Source organism: Callospermophilus lateralis, chromosome 14 (genome assembly GCF_048772815.1).
Source record: "Callospermophilus lateralis isolate mCalLat2 chromosome 14, mCalLat2.hap1, whole genome shotgun sequence".
NCBI classification, from domain to species: Eukaryota; Metazoa; Chordata; class Mammalia; order Rodentia; family Sciuridae; genus Callospermophilus; species Callospermophilus lateralis.
The window spans coordinates 100689398-100703652 of NC_135318.1; the positions used below are offsets into that span (position 1 = coordinate 100689398).

The 14255-nt window shown below is 36.3% G+C and overlaps 1 protein-coding gene across 5 annotated transcripts in view; it reads left to right on the top strand.

Annotated features, from left to right (window-relative positions):
• Positions 1-14255, top strand: part of Il1r1 (interleukin 1 receptor type 1) — a 73430-nt gene that overhangs the window by 53194 nt on the left and 5981 nt on the right. For 3 of the 5 annotated variants that reach the window (XM_076833369.2, XM_076833368.2, XM_076833370.2), the window contains 6 exons: positions 5514-5748; positions 5852-6041; positions 6752-6920; positions 8709-8774; positions 13068-13185; positions 13898-14049. In XM_076833369.2, coding sequence (XP_076689484.2) covers positions 5514-5748; positions 5852-6041; positions 6752-6920; positions 8709-8774; positions 13068-13185; positions 13898-14049 — 930 coding nt within the window. The remainder of the gene's footprint in view (positions 1-5513; positions 5749-5851; positions 6042-6751; positions 6921-8708; positions 8775-13067; positions 13186-13897; positions 14050-14255) is intronic. The other 2 variants (XM_076833371.2, XM_076833373.2) reach the window with 1 other exon arrangement.

Sequence of the window (14255 nt, forward strand, 5' to 3'; positions counted from 1 at the left end):
ATAATATTAGCATAAAGATGAATATATTGCTGGAACAAAATAGAGATCTTTATTGCTATATCTTTATTATATTAAGTATAACTTGATTTTAAAGCAATGTAATTCCAACTCCTTTCTTTTTTAAATCAAAGTTGTTTTGGCTATTCCGTATGAATTTTAGAATGTATTTATCAATTTGTATGAAAAACTCTGATCCGATCCTGATTAGGATTGAATATAAATAAATTTCCAGAGAACTGATGTCTTTTTTTTCATTTTTTCCTTTTGAATATTATAATATTATAATTGTACATAGTGTTTGAGTTCATTTTGACAAAATCATACATGCAAGGAATTTTATTTCAATCCCCTTTCCTTTCCCCCTTTTCCTTCCCTCCTCCCTCCCCCTATTCTTCCTGCTTATACCCTACTAAACTTCCTTTCTTCTATATATACCTATATATATCCCAGGGACAGGTAGTTCCTAGGGGTTTGTTCTGGTTTGGATATGAGGTGTCTCCCAAAAGGCTCATATTAGGCAATGCAGAAATGTTCGTAGGTGAAACAATTAGATTATGAGAGCTATAATCTAATCAGTGGTTTGATGAAGTTGAAAAAATAATTTTAAGGAATTACTGGGTGGTGACTGTAAGTGAGTAGAGAATGATTAGAAGAAATAATTCACTGGGGGTGTGACCTTGGGGATTATATTTTGTCCTTGGCTCTTTGCTCTTCCTTCTTTCTTCCTGGCTACCATGAGCTGAACTTTCCTCCACCATCCTGCTCTGCCATGATGTTCTACCTCACCCTGGGCAGGATGATGGAATCTGCCAGGCATGGATGGAGCCTCTGAAACTGTGAGCCCCAAATAATTTTTTGGGCTCTGAGTTGTTCTTGTCAGGTATTTTGGTCACAGTGATGGAAAGGTGACTAACACAGGGTTGTAGACAGCTTGGCCGGAGCTGCTTTGCACGGGAAGACTGCCGGATCCAGGGCTGGGCCCCCATCCAACTCATTATCCAACTCTCACACACCAAGCCAATATTGCCACTGCCATAAATCAACCCAGGACCAGGTACCTGGCAGCTAGGGACAGCCCCTACTCTGGAAATTGACCAACCCTAAACTGGTTGCCCTGCCTTGACTTTCCTGTAGGAACTTAAACAATGGCTTTGGCCTAGGCTCTTCCCTCCCTCCTGCTCTGCCCCTTAACTAAACCTGGTTATTCTTCCTCCAGCCTCCTGTGATATGGATGCCCCTTCTCTTGGAATGTCAGCAATGACATCTTCTTTCAATGGCATTAGCCTCTCTGTGTCTTTAATCAGTCATCTGCTGAATTAAGGCTCAGACATGGAGACTGCTCACAGCTTACTTCAGTTTGTTCCTTTTCTAGTTTTTTAAATAGAATCTGAAGTCATCAATTTGAGTTTTTTTAAATATGTTGAATTTATTGCTCTCAATTTCTCTCTAAACACCGCTTTCATTGAATGCCACAGTACTGGCCTACTGGGTTTTGCATACATCATTCAGGCATATATACTTTCTAATCTTCCTTTTAATTTTTTTTTGACTTATGAGTTATTTGGAAGAGTGTTAGTTTTCAAATCCATGAGGATTTCCTAGATATCTCTGTTATTGACTTTTAATTTAATTTCATTATCACAAGAGAATATGCTTTGTTTAATTTGAATTCTTTCAAATATATTGAGTCCTGGGTTATGAGGAAGAATATAATATATGTTAGTGGGTATTTTATGTGTGTTTAGAATGAATATTTTGCTGTTGTTGGGTAGAATTCTCTGTAAATATCAATTATGTCAAATTGACTGATAGTGTGTTTCAAATCTTCCGTATCATTATCAATTATTCAGTTGTTCTATTTGTTATGTCAATCCTTCTGAGTGGATATTGAGATCTCTAATTAAAATTGTTGGTTTCTCTAGTTCTTATAGTTCTATTTGCCATTTGGGGGGAGGGGTGGGGAGTTCCAGGGGTTGAACTCAGACCACTATCCCCAGCCCTATTTTGTATTTTATTTAGAGTCGGGGTCTCACTGAGTTGCTTAGTGCCTGCTTTTGCTGAGGTTGGCTTTGAACTCGTGGTCCTCCTGCCTCAGCCTCCTGAGCCATTGGGATCACAGGCATGCACCACCAAGCCGGGCATTTGTTTTTGTTTCATGTATTTTGAAGCACTGTTAATAGATGCATAAATATTTATTAATGGGAAATTATCTTTTCTCCCTGCTAATGTTCTATACTATAAAAGTCTACTTTGATCATGCCATTCAAGCCATTTATTTCTTGTTTTTATTTTTTACTGCAGTGTGGTTGACGAAAGTCGTATGAGTTTATGGTGTCCAATGTAGTGTCTTGGAATATGTATACATTGTGAAATGGGTAAACCAGGCTAACTAAATCAAGCTTGCTATTGATTAGTGTCAATGTGGCATATATTTTTAATTTTTAACCTACTTTTGTCCTCGTAGTAAAATGGTGTATGAGTATGTGTGTGTGTGTTATGCACCATATAGTTTTCTATTTCTTTTTTCAGCTTGGCCATCTCTACCTTTCAACTGGAGTCTTCAGACTACTGTGATTATTAGTATACTTGGGTTTAATTTTAGGATTTTTCTATTTTCTCATTTCTCCCATCAATTGTGTTATTCCTCTTTCTGCTGCCTTTTACCTTACTTGAGAATGTTTATGGCTCATTTTTTATCTGTGTTGGCTAATTAATCACAACTCTTTGTTATATGGTTTTTAAATAACTGCTCTAAGCCTTAGGTATCCATCTTTTAAATTATCACTGTTAACTTTCAAGTGATTCTGTACAATTTGTGAAATATAAGATCCTTAATGCTATACATCCTTGCTTGTATTTTGCCCTCTTATTTCCATATATCTTATTCCTCTATATGGTGTAGACCTCCTAGGACATTATTTTTTAATTTAAGGATTCAGTTCTCTTTAAAGAGATTAGAATAATAGGGAAATTGTTTTATAATGAAGTTAATTATTTTATAATATAATTAACATTTCTGATGCTATTTATTCCTTTGTGAAGATTGGTTTTTATGATAATATTTCTTTTCTTTCTGAAGGTATATCTTATAGTATAGGTCTACTGGTAATTACTTCTTACAGCTTTAAAAAATATGAAAAAACATATTTTTCCTTAATTTTGAAAGACATTTTCAATGGGTTCAGAAGTCTACTTGTCTTTCATCGCTGGAAGGATATTGTTCTTCTATCTCTGACTTGTATTGTTTCTGGAAAGAAGGCTGCAGTATATTTCCTTGTTCACCTGTAATAATTGCATCCCCTTTTTCTGGATACTTGAAAGATTTTCTCTTTGTGGCTGGTTTTTAGCAATGTGGTTGTTAGGTGTTTGGTGTAGTTTTCTTCATGTTTCCATTGCATGAGATTTATTATGATTTGGGGGGCTGTGAGTTCATTATTTTCATTAATATCTTGAAAAAATTCATCTTCAAATATTTTTGTTTTGCCTACTTCTTTTCTTTAGCAATTCAGATGACACATATTGATGTTGTCCTAAGCTAACTAATGCCACATCTGTTTTGTTCTATTATTTGTCCTCCTGTGATTAACTTTGGATAGTTTGTAATGCTGTGTCTTCCAGTATTACAAGACATAGCATTACTTATTAATCTTTTTTTCTACAATGTCAAAACTACTATATACCCAGCCAGTGTATTTTTTAACTCAATATTAAAATTTTCCATCTGGAAAAGTGTTTTAACCTCTTCTGCATCTTACTCAGCATGGTTTATCTTTCCTCTACCATCTTGGACACATGGAGTTCAGGAGAAACACCTATTTCAGTTCCTGTCAATATTAAGTCTATCATCTCTGTTATCTCTGGGTCAGTTTTGGTTGGTTGATTTTTTTTCCCTTCCTCGTGATTGCATGTTATCGCTTCATTGCATGCCTAACAGTTTTTTAAAACATATTGTTGGGATTCGATGTTACGTATTCCTATATGCACATAATATAACAATATAATTTGGGCAGTATCACTCCCTAGCATTTTTCCCCTCTTGGTCCTTTTCCTCAACTGATCTCCCTTTGATTTTCATGAGACCCATCCCCCACCTTTGTTTTCCTTTATTCCTTTCTAGTTTCTGCATGAGAGAAAGCATAAGACTGTTATCCTTGTGAGTTTGACTTATTTCACTTAACATGATTATCTTTAGTACTATCTGTTTTGCAAATGGCATAATTTTATTTTCTTTATGGCTAAATAAAATTTCATTCTGTCTATACACCACATTTTTCTTTATCCATTCATCCATCAATGGGTACCTAGGCTGATTCCATAGTTTGTCAGTTGTGAATTGTGCTGCTATATACATGGGTATGCATGGATCACTATGCAAAATGACTTTAATTCTTTAAGATAAATACCAAGGAGGGGTATACCTGGGTCATATGGTGGTTCCATGCCTTGTCTTTTGAGGAGACTCCATACTAATTTCCATAGCAGCTGCACTAATGTATAGTCCCACCAATGATGTAAAAGTGTTCTTTTTTCTCCACAACCTTTCCAGACATTGTAGATTTTACCATGTTGTTTTTCTGTTTCTAAAAATGTTCGTGATCTTTGTTCTGCCGCAGGACTGTTATTTGGAAGTGGTTTTATACTTTCAGGTCTTGCTTTTAAGCTTCATGAGAATCAGAAAAGTATATATTTGATTCTTCATTTTCTCCAACTAGTGAGTCAGAACCTTCTGGGCATTCTACTTGCTGCCCCATGATTAATGAGGTTTCCCCTTAGGGCTGTAAGTGTGCTCCTTCTTATCCTTTGGGCATTTTGACTCTAGATCTGGCTCTTTTTTAAAAAAAAAATTTATACTGATTTATACTTAGCTAAAAACTCCAGGGGACTATCTGGGAATCTGCAAACACTCTCTATGTGTACCACCGTAACCACGTGGGCACTTTGAGCTGCAAACTCTTAAGTTACACAGATTCCTAACCCCATCTCTTCCACTCAAAGAGACACTGGACTTTGCCTGTGTTTCCTCTTTGCAGTCATAGCCAGGCAGTAATTTGGGCCGTTAACTTTGGATAATTGCTCCCTTTCTTTATTTCAGTTTTCCTGAGATCTCTTTGCTTTATTCCTTCCTTCTCGGGGCCTTGAACAGTGTGGTTTCATAAACTTTGTTCATTTTTTAGTTGTTCAATTGGGAAGGTGAATCTAGTCCTCATTGGTTCATGTTATTCTGAAGTGGCTGTCTCCTCTCCTACATTATTCCTGTTTCTTATATGAACAAAGAAGGAGTAAGAGAGATTAGGTAACGTGCCCAAGGGTATAGTACACAGGTAATAAGAGACACAGAACTGAATGTAAATCTTCCAGACTCCCAAGATGCTCTTAAGCATAAGACTGGAAAACTTTTATATGTAGTATGAATCAATGTATTCGATGACTGTTGTGTTTATGTGTGTCTATCACATTAAGAAACATTGGAAAAATTTCTAATGGAAATTGCTTCCCCTTTCTCCCTTTCAAAGATGAATGTAAGATACGTGAAGAACCAGTAATTTTAGTTTCATCTGCAAATGAAATTGATGTTCGTGCCTGTCCTCTTAACCCAAATGAAAACATAGGCTCGGTGATTTGGTATAAAAATGACAGCAAGACACCTATATCAACGGAGCAGGACTCCAGGATTCATCAAGAAAAGGATAAACTCTGGCTTGTCCCCGCTAAGGTAGAGGATTCAGGACATTACTACTGTTCAGTAAGGTAAGAAAGTCCTCTGTTACAGACGTGTTCCAAGTACATACAATCGTTGAGGACAGAAAAATCTCTAAATAATTTTTAATTTCCCTGTTTCACTTTATTTTAGAAATTCAACTTTCTGCCTTAAAATTAAAATAACTGCCAAGTTTGTGGAAAACGAACCTAACTTGTGTTACAATGCAGAAGCTATATTCACACAGAAATTACGCATTGCCGGAAATGGAAGACTTGTGTGTCCTCATTTGGATTTTTTTAAAGATGAAAATAATGAGTTTCCCACAGTAAAATGGTATAAGGTAATTTTATTTTAAATCTGGCATTTTACGTATCTAGTAGATGAAATAGTTTTCTGTTTTGGACACAAAATGAATATGCAAAATGTTTTTTCCATTTCTAGATTGTGTCCTTCTGTCGTTGTGAAGTTTAATAGGGAATCTAAAAAGAATCATAAGATTGCATTCATTTAATTTGAAGCTTAACTAAAATCTTACTTATCATTGTATTTATTTAATAAGATATAGTTGAGAAAAGTAACAGGATAAATGAAACCTGTTTAAGGACAAGACTGATTATAAAGTGAGGTGTTTAAAAGATAACTATCTATTACAACATATATTACTCCATGTTTTATTTAAAACTAAGTGGTCCTTAAATAACTTGATAGTTTCTGTAACTGTTAGAAAAGTGGCTTGACTAGCATTTCATATCATATTTTGGCACTTTTAACCTATCTCATCTGGTAGAACTTAAAATCATCTTTTAGAGGTTAGGAGAAGCAAAATAATATCAGTGAAGAAAGAGAGCACAGCATTGATAAGAAATTACAGTGTTCACATTCTTTCCTCAAACACGTTTTTCTTGCTTAATTAATTTGCCCTTCACTCGTGTTTGTAGCGCAAGGCTCCGGCATAAAAATTTAATGATTTTTGCAAAAAGAAAATTTTTTAGGTATATTGGGCAAAGTAACTAGTTAATTTTCAATGCTTCTTTTCTCCCTCTTGTCTAGGATTGCAAACCTCTGGTTCTTGACAACGTGTACTTGGTTGGAGTCACAAATACGCTTATTGTGATGAATGTGTCAGAGGGCCATAGAGGGAAGTACACTTGTCGTGCATCCTACGTGTACTCGGGAAAGCAATATCATATTACCCGGGCAATAGAATTTATTACTCTAGGTGAGTCATGACTCCAACCCCAGGAGTTTAGATCTAGAGAGGCCCAGACACCGTGACTCGAACATTACTTTCCTTGTCTGTAGAGGGACTGGATCTAAGAGAAGGTTGATGGCTCCACAAAAGGTCCCATGGCTTTAGTTTAGCTTTTTGTTCCTGAATATGTAATGGAAACAGTTTTCATTTTCATTTTAGATGCAGTGATAATTAAACAGAGAGGTTATGAGCTAAGCTTTCCAACTCACCTAGGAGCCTGATTGCTTGACCTGGCTAAAGATGTTCTTGGGAGACATCTGGGGCTCCCCTGGCTGAGAGCCTGCCCTTGAGGAGTCTCTGAGTGTCTCTCAACAAGAATAATTGCCACAAATGAGCCTTGGGATAAGTCATACTCCCGGGACCTGCTCCTGTGCGTTCTGTGTTAGCCCAGTCATTTGCCCTCTCTGAGGCTGTTTCCTCTTTTGTAACATGACGCCACCTCCCAAGGTCACTGGGAAGCTTAGATCTGAGGATGTGCAGCTTGTGTTCATGCGTCTGATGCGGAGCCGTGTTAAGTGCAAAACAGGCGTGCGGCTGATTGTGAATGTTCTTAGTTTCCTTTGGGCTTTCAGTTCTGTATTAACCGTGTTTCATATTACGTTATTTGACAACAAAATGAAGCAAAATGTACTTCTATAGATTACCTAAAAATGGGCAGGACACTCAGGCTTTTTGTAAATGCTGGCTTGAAGAACAGAACAGTTAATCCAACTGGAAGTTTTGCAAGTGAAAGGGTATCTATTATGTTAGAATAACAGGTGTAAGTTGAGACTATCTCAGACAACCCAGAATATGATCACACAAACACACAGCAACATTTTTCTACGATAATTAATTTTTCAAAGATTAATGTTATTGAATAACAATTAATTCCCACAAGCACCACCGAAATCCTAATTTTCAGTGGTCTTTGTATCACAACCACATTTCTGGGTTTTCAGCAGCCTTCCTGATTCTTGTGTAGCTCTGCTCTCCTTACACAGCAACCAAACCAGGGAGAACTGGCACTAGGAATTTTCAAAAATAGATCAAGTATGTCTTAAATACTCTTCTGTCTCCTTGTCTGATCCCATTTGTAGAAATAATATTCTTTACCCAGATGAGTAAATATTTTTACTCCAGACGCAATCCAATGAGGCTTAATGTTTTTCATTCATAAAACATATTTTTTGAATATGTGTTGTGTGCCAAGAACTGTTTTAAGAATAGATTAGGAAGCCAACCAACAAGCAATAGACATTATTCTGTCCTGCAGTGGATTACTGGAAATTCGAGTTCATCATTTCTGATCATTTTTCTCTTGGCCACAGATCAACTCTGAAAGCCAATCGATCTTACTGTAAAGAAGGCTTAGATCAATTTCCGAGGCTCTTGACAACGTTCTGCCTGTTTTAATAAATTACACCAAAGTGCTTGGCATCTGTCAATAACCACATGCACCCATAAGCACACCACTGTTGGTCATTAGCAGTGTTACTAAATACAAGTAGGCCTGGCACTGCCTACTTCCAGTCTCCTTGCCTTTCCTGATTTGCTCTAAGAGAGCGTTGTCTTGAGTGTTTGGGTTGGCAGGGTCCAGTTTGGTGAGGATGCTCAGGTAGCCGCAGCCTCTGTGGCTCCCCGTCACCTCCTGTCTCCTACTGTCTATTCACCATCTGGCCTGGTGTCATTTAGTATGTTTTGCCAAGTGTTGCCATTACTTGTGATTCCCATGTATAAGAGACTGAGAAGCCCTGTGGATGTTTTTTCTTTCAGAGGAAATCAAATCTGACAGTCCTGTGATTGAAAGTCCAGCAAACGGGACCATGGAAGTGGAGCTGGGTGAGTAAGCCCTCGTCAGATGTGCCAAAATCATTCCTGTGAACTCAGATGAAAAGTGGCACGAGTTATATCCTAAGGTGTCCTTATATTTTTTTGTTTGTTTTTTGATTCTTGTGGCAAAAACCTAGCCACATCTGGTTTGCACAGCTCTCCTTTCCCATGAAAACCCAAGCAGAGGCGAAGTTCAAATTAAGAACAAGAACTGTCATCATCCATCTACCTGGCACAGGATTTATCACCAGAGCTAAGTTTTAGGCAGAAGGGTAAGACTCCAGGTCTAAAAGATGATAGTTATTCAAGAAAAAATACTTTTGCAAGTTAATGGACCTTTTTTTTTTTTTAACATCAAGATTAAAGCTACATGTGGCTGTGTACATATAAAATTCAATTAAGCCAATTACTTAATTCAGTTAAATTAAAAACTAGTTCCCCAGCCACATTTGCCTTATTTCAAGGCATTAATAATAACCAGTGACTTCTGTTGTTGTAGTCCAGAAACAAAAACAGATTCTGGTCTCGGAGGATCAGTTCTCTTCATAGAGTAACTGCAGGGAGGCCAGGAACCGTGGTTCAAAAATTAGGAGTTTGGAACCTGTAAATTCTGTGCTTCGCCAAGTTTGTCATTCTTAGTGGAAAGTAATAGAAAGACATTCTTAGATATCAACAAGGATGCAGAGATGACAGTGCTCCAAATATAGGCGAATAGAATTTGTGTAGTGTTTCCCATCCTTTAAAATATTCTCCTTCAGGGCCTAGCCACCCCGCCCCCATCCCTTTCTCTTTTTAGGAATTTCAGTACCCTGGCTGCTTTGCTTGTCTGTTGATGTGCTATGGCCCTTGTACGGTGACAGAACATACACCTCAGATTTTCTTGCTCCCCTCTCCAAGGACTCCTTTGGCTCTGTTGGCCATAGTCATGCTGAGACAGTATGCCCTAGACCTGTGAAATGGACAGCTCTGAAGTCTAGATTGCATTGATCCCAGATCCAAAAGTAGCTTCATTTTAGGAGATACTTATTTTAATATATCATGTTGTATCAGAGGCACATTTTACCCAGTCATAGGGTTATTCTGACAGATATAAAACAGCCATTGATAAGATTCATACCAATTCCCAATAAAATGACTTAAAAAATAAGATTTGGGGAGTATTTCCTTAACTTAATAAATATCATCAATGTGAATCAGTGGTTACCAACATTTTTTTTTAATATATTTTATTTAGAGACAGGGTCTCATTGAGTTGCTTAGTGCCTCGCTTTTGCTGAGGCTGGCTTTGAACTCAAGAGCCTCCTGCTCAGCCTCCCCAGATGCTGGGATTATAGGCCTGTACCACTGTCCCAGTGGTTCCCAACATTCTTAATGCAAAGCCCTGTAGACATTTTTACTGAAGCCAACAGAAAGACAAAGATGCCTGCCTAATCAGCATGATTTAACATAGTTCTAAAGTACCAAAAATGGGATTGAAGAAGAAACCAAGAGATGCTTACTATAAGGGGAAAAAAAAGATTTTTTAAATTAATAATTTGAGATCACATAATCATCTATCTGCAAATCCCAAGAGAATTACTGGGAAAATTTAATTATAATTAATATTTTATTTATTAGACATGATAAAATTACCATTTTAAAATATTAGACTTATTTAGCAATAACCAGCTAGAAAATGTAATGGGAAAAGAGATTCCATTTTAATACCAAACGTCTGTAAAAATACATTTTAAAATGTTTTCAAAATGGGTGATGTTTATAAGGGAGGAATAAAAATCTCAAAATATAAAGCTCAGAAAAACTGAGAATTTATGATGGGGGTGGGGTCTTCATAGGGGGAAATTGACTCTTGGGAGTGAAAAAATCTACATCAACAGATAGACTGTATATCTATTAAAATTTTAGAAGGGATGCCTGGGGCTGTAACTTAGTAGTAGAGCGCTTACCTAGCAATCAGGAAGCTCTGGATTTGATCCTAGTCAGCATCCCCCACAGGGGGAGGGAGAGTGGGAAGGACAGAGATGTAGAGGGACTTAAAAATTTACAAAGAAGGAATCAAAATGAAAACCATATTAAGAAACACTGATTAAGGAAAATTGTAATATAGACAAGTATGTTTTTCCTATATGAGAAACTAGAAATTGTAAATGAAAATTCATTCAGATTTAATGGAGAGATTCATTATAGATTTAATGGAGAAATATTAAAAAATGTGAGTGGACTTAAAATTTTTCATATATTCTAAAATTCACTAGGGTATTAAGATAATATTGGTAAGAAGCAAATACTAAAAAATGATATTGGCCTTTGCTTTAAAACTTTATTAATTAAAAGAATGTGGTAACCTTGGCATGATTGCACCCATTCAGATTAATTGAGAAAGTTCAAACTAAATGAGAATTTATTTTATGATAAAGGCAGCCTTGTGAAATAGTGAGGAGGAAAATTGTTATCAATCATGGGTCTTTCTGGAATGATGACCAGTATTTGGATAAAAACATTAAGTGAAAACTCTCCCTCAAGCTATAGGAAATTGTATTCAAGATAGATCAAAGAATAAAAATAAAACAATAACAAGGGAATCTTATGCACCTAAAAAAATGTACATGGATATTTTCCTGATTTGTTGATAGAAAGCACCTTCTTATTTAAAAATATTTATTTATTCAGGCACTGGAGATTAAACCCAGAAGTGCTCTACCACTGAGCTACATCCCCAGTCCTTTTTATTTTTTATTTTGAGATGGGGTCTTGCTAAGTTACCCAATCTGGCCTTAAATTTGTGATCCTCCTGTCTTAGCTTCCCCAGTTGCTGAGATTACAGGTGTGTGCTATCAAGCCTGGCTAGAGAGGACTTTTAGAAAAACTATAGTGAAACCAGATAAAAAAAATTTTTTTAAACTATTTTGACCAAATGACCAAATAAAAATAAAGAATTCCCATAAGCAATAATAATGTGGAAGCAACCAACTTAGAAAACTACTTAAAACATTTTGTGTGTATTATAAAAAGTTAAAAATCCTCAATGAATACAGAGAACCTGCACATCAGTAATATGAACATGAGATTAAACAATGGTTGGGGCTGGGGATGTGGCTCAAGCGGTAGTGCGCTCGCCTGGCATGCATTCGGCCCGGGTTCGATCCTCAGCACCACATACAAACAGGGATGTTGTGTTTGCCGAAAACTAAAAAATAAAATATTAAAAAATTCTCTTTCTCTCTCTCTCCCTCTCTCCCTCTCTCTTTAAAAAAAAAAAAAAAAAAAAAAAAAAAAAAAAAAAAAAAAAACAATGGTTGGTAGTACAAGTGGACCATGGGGAGAGGAAGGGAAGGAATTTATAATGGGGATGGGGTCTTCATAGGGAATGAGATGGATCAAATTATGTGCATATACAGATACAGTATAATGAATCTCCCTATTACATAAAATTTTAATATACTAGTAAAAATAGTAATAATTTAAAAATGGTTGGTATATATAAGGAACAGTTCTTAAAAGAATCCACGAAATACTAAGCTTATGAAAAATGTTAATTCACCATGAGTTCAAGAAATGCAGGTGGGCTGGGGGTGTATGTTGCTCAGTGGTAGAGCACTTGCTTAACATGTTAGGGTCTTGGGTTTGATCCTCAGCACCACAAAAGAGAAGAAAGGTGGGGGTGGGGGTGGGAAGGAAAGAAAAACCAAATGCAAATGAAAATTTAACTTAAGTGCATTTATTTTCCTCCTTCTCTCCATTGGTAATGACCTAGCAAGACCACATGTTATCCGGGAGTTTGGGGAGAGCAAGCAAATTGGTGCAGACTCCCTTGAGAGAGGAAGTCTGGCCCTTTAATTCAATTTTACTTCCTTATTTTTATTCAGGGTAACATTTCAGGATATGTACAAACACTGATATATAAACAAGGATATTCTCTGGAATAATAATCATATTAATGAAAAGTTAGAAACAAATTATGTTGAGCAATAGGAAATTATTAGAGGCTATTTATAGTATTAAATACTAAGCAGCCACAAAATAGTCTATTTTGGAGGACTAATCATGGAGCCTGAAATTCCCAGTCCACAATAATTACAAAATAATGGACAATAAAGTCTCATTTATAAAAATTACTTATGTGCACAGAGAAGATAAGGAATGAGACACACAGAGTTATTAATCGTGGGTATCTCTGGGTGGTAAGTTTAAGGCAATTTTCCTCTGTCCTTTTCTAGCATTTAAAATTTTTGTTCCATAGCCATTTGCTAAAGTAGATCAAAACCCACTTCATCTTATGATTAATAATATATTGCTTTTCAGGATCCCAAGTCCAATTGGTCTGTAATGTCACTGGCCACCTCACTGACCTTGTCTACTGGAAGTGGAATGGGTCACCAATTTCACCTGATGATCCAATCTTGTTCGAAGACTTTGAATTGTGAGTGTGTCAATCGATGCTATGTTAAAGTCTGTGTCGTATTTTTATATATAACCTTGACAGTTTAATCTAATATTGAAGACTAGTTGGAAGTTGATTGTTCTTAATCCTTTGCTGCCCATTTTGAGTTTCGATAAGTAAGCTAAACAGATTTGTATGATTTGTACATTTAAGGTAAAAAAATACATGTCATTATGATGTAAACGCTGGACAACTTAGAAGCCTTTCTCTTAAAGTCAGTTATACATGTTGCAACATTCCAAAGAAGCAAGTATCCTGAGTTACTCTTCCTATTTTTTTTAGTAGTTTAGAAAAGACTAATTAAGTGGAGTCAAGAAGCAGACACTCTACTTCCAAGTCTCTATTGGCTTCCCATTATCCCTTCCATTATCATTGTCTTCAAAGCACTTTATCACCTGCCCCAGATGAGTGTTGTTTAATGAACAAACTATTCTTGTTTTATGCTTCTCTGTGCCCCATGGATACCAAAATGCTTAGCTTATATTTTTCCTTTTGGAAGCTGGTAATTTTAACTTGATGTCTTTGTTACTGAGTCTCACACGGATATTGCCAGCAGTCTGCTGAGTCAGTGGTTGGTGATTATTTCAGCTGCAGTTTATGTTACAAATAAAGAAATAAACCAGACATGCATCCTTATGTGTGGTTGATACAATTTATTTACACAATTTTATTTATCCTCTCTCTTGAACAGGGTGAACAGTCCTTCAGCCAATAGAAAAACTATACACATTATAACGCTTAATATTTCAAAAGTCAAAAGTCAATTTTATCTATATCCATTTACCTGTTTGGTCAACAGTAAATCTAATATATATTCAGCATACATACGATTAACCCTTCCAGGTAAACAACAGACTTATTTATTTGAAATGCAATCTTTTGTTGCTTCTGTTCTCATAAAAATCTAAGTCCTTGAGTTTCCAATGCTGTTTTCCCCTGCCTGGAACTGTCTTCATCTTCTCTTCAGCTGAGCAACTTCTTCCTCTTTATTTCTCAGCTGAGCTATCTGTTCTTATAAGAAACTTTTCTCATCTGATGCCTGCCCTTAA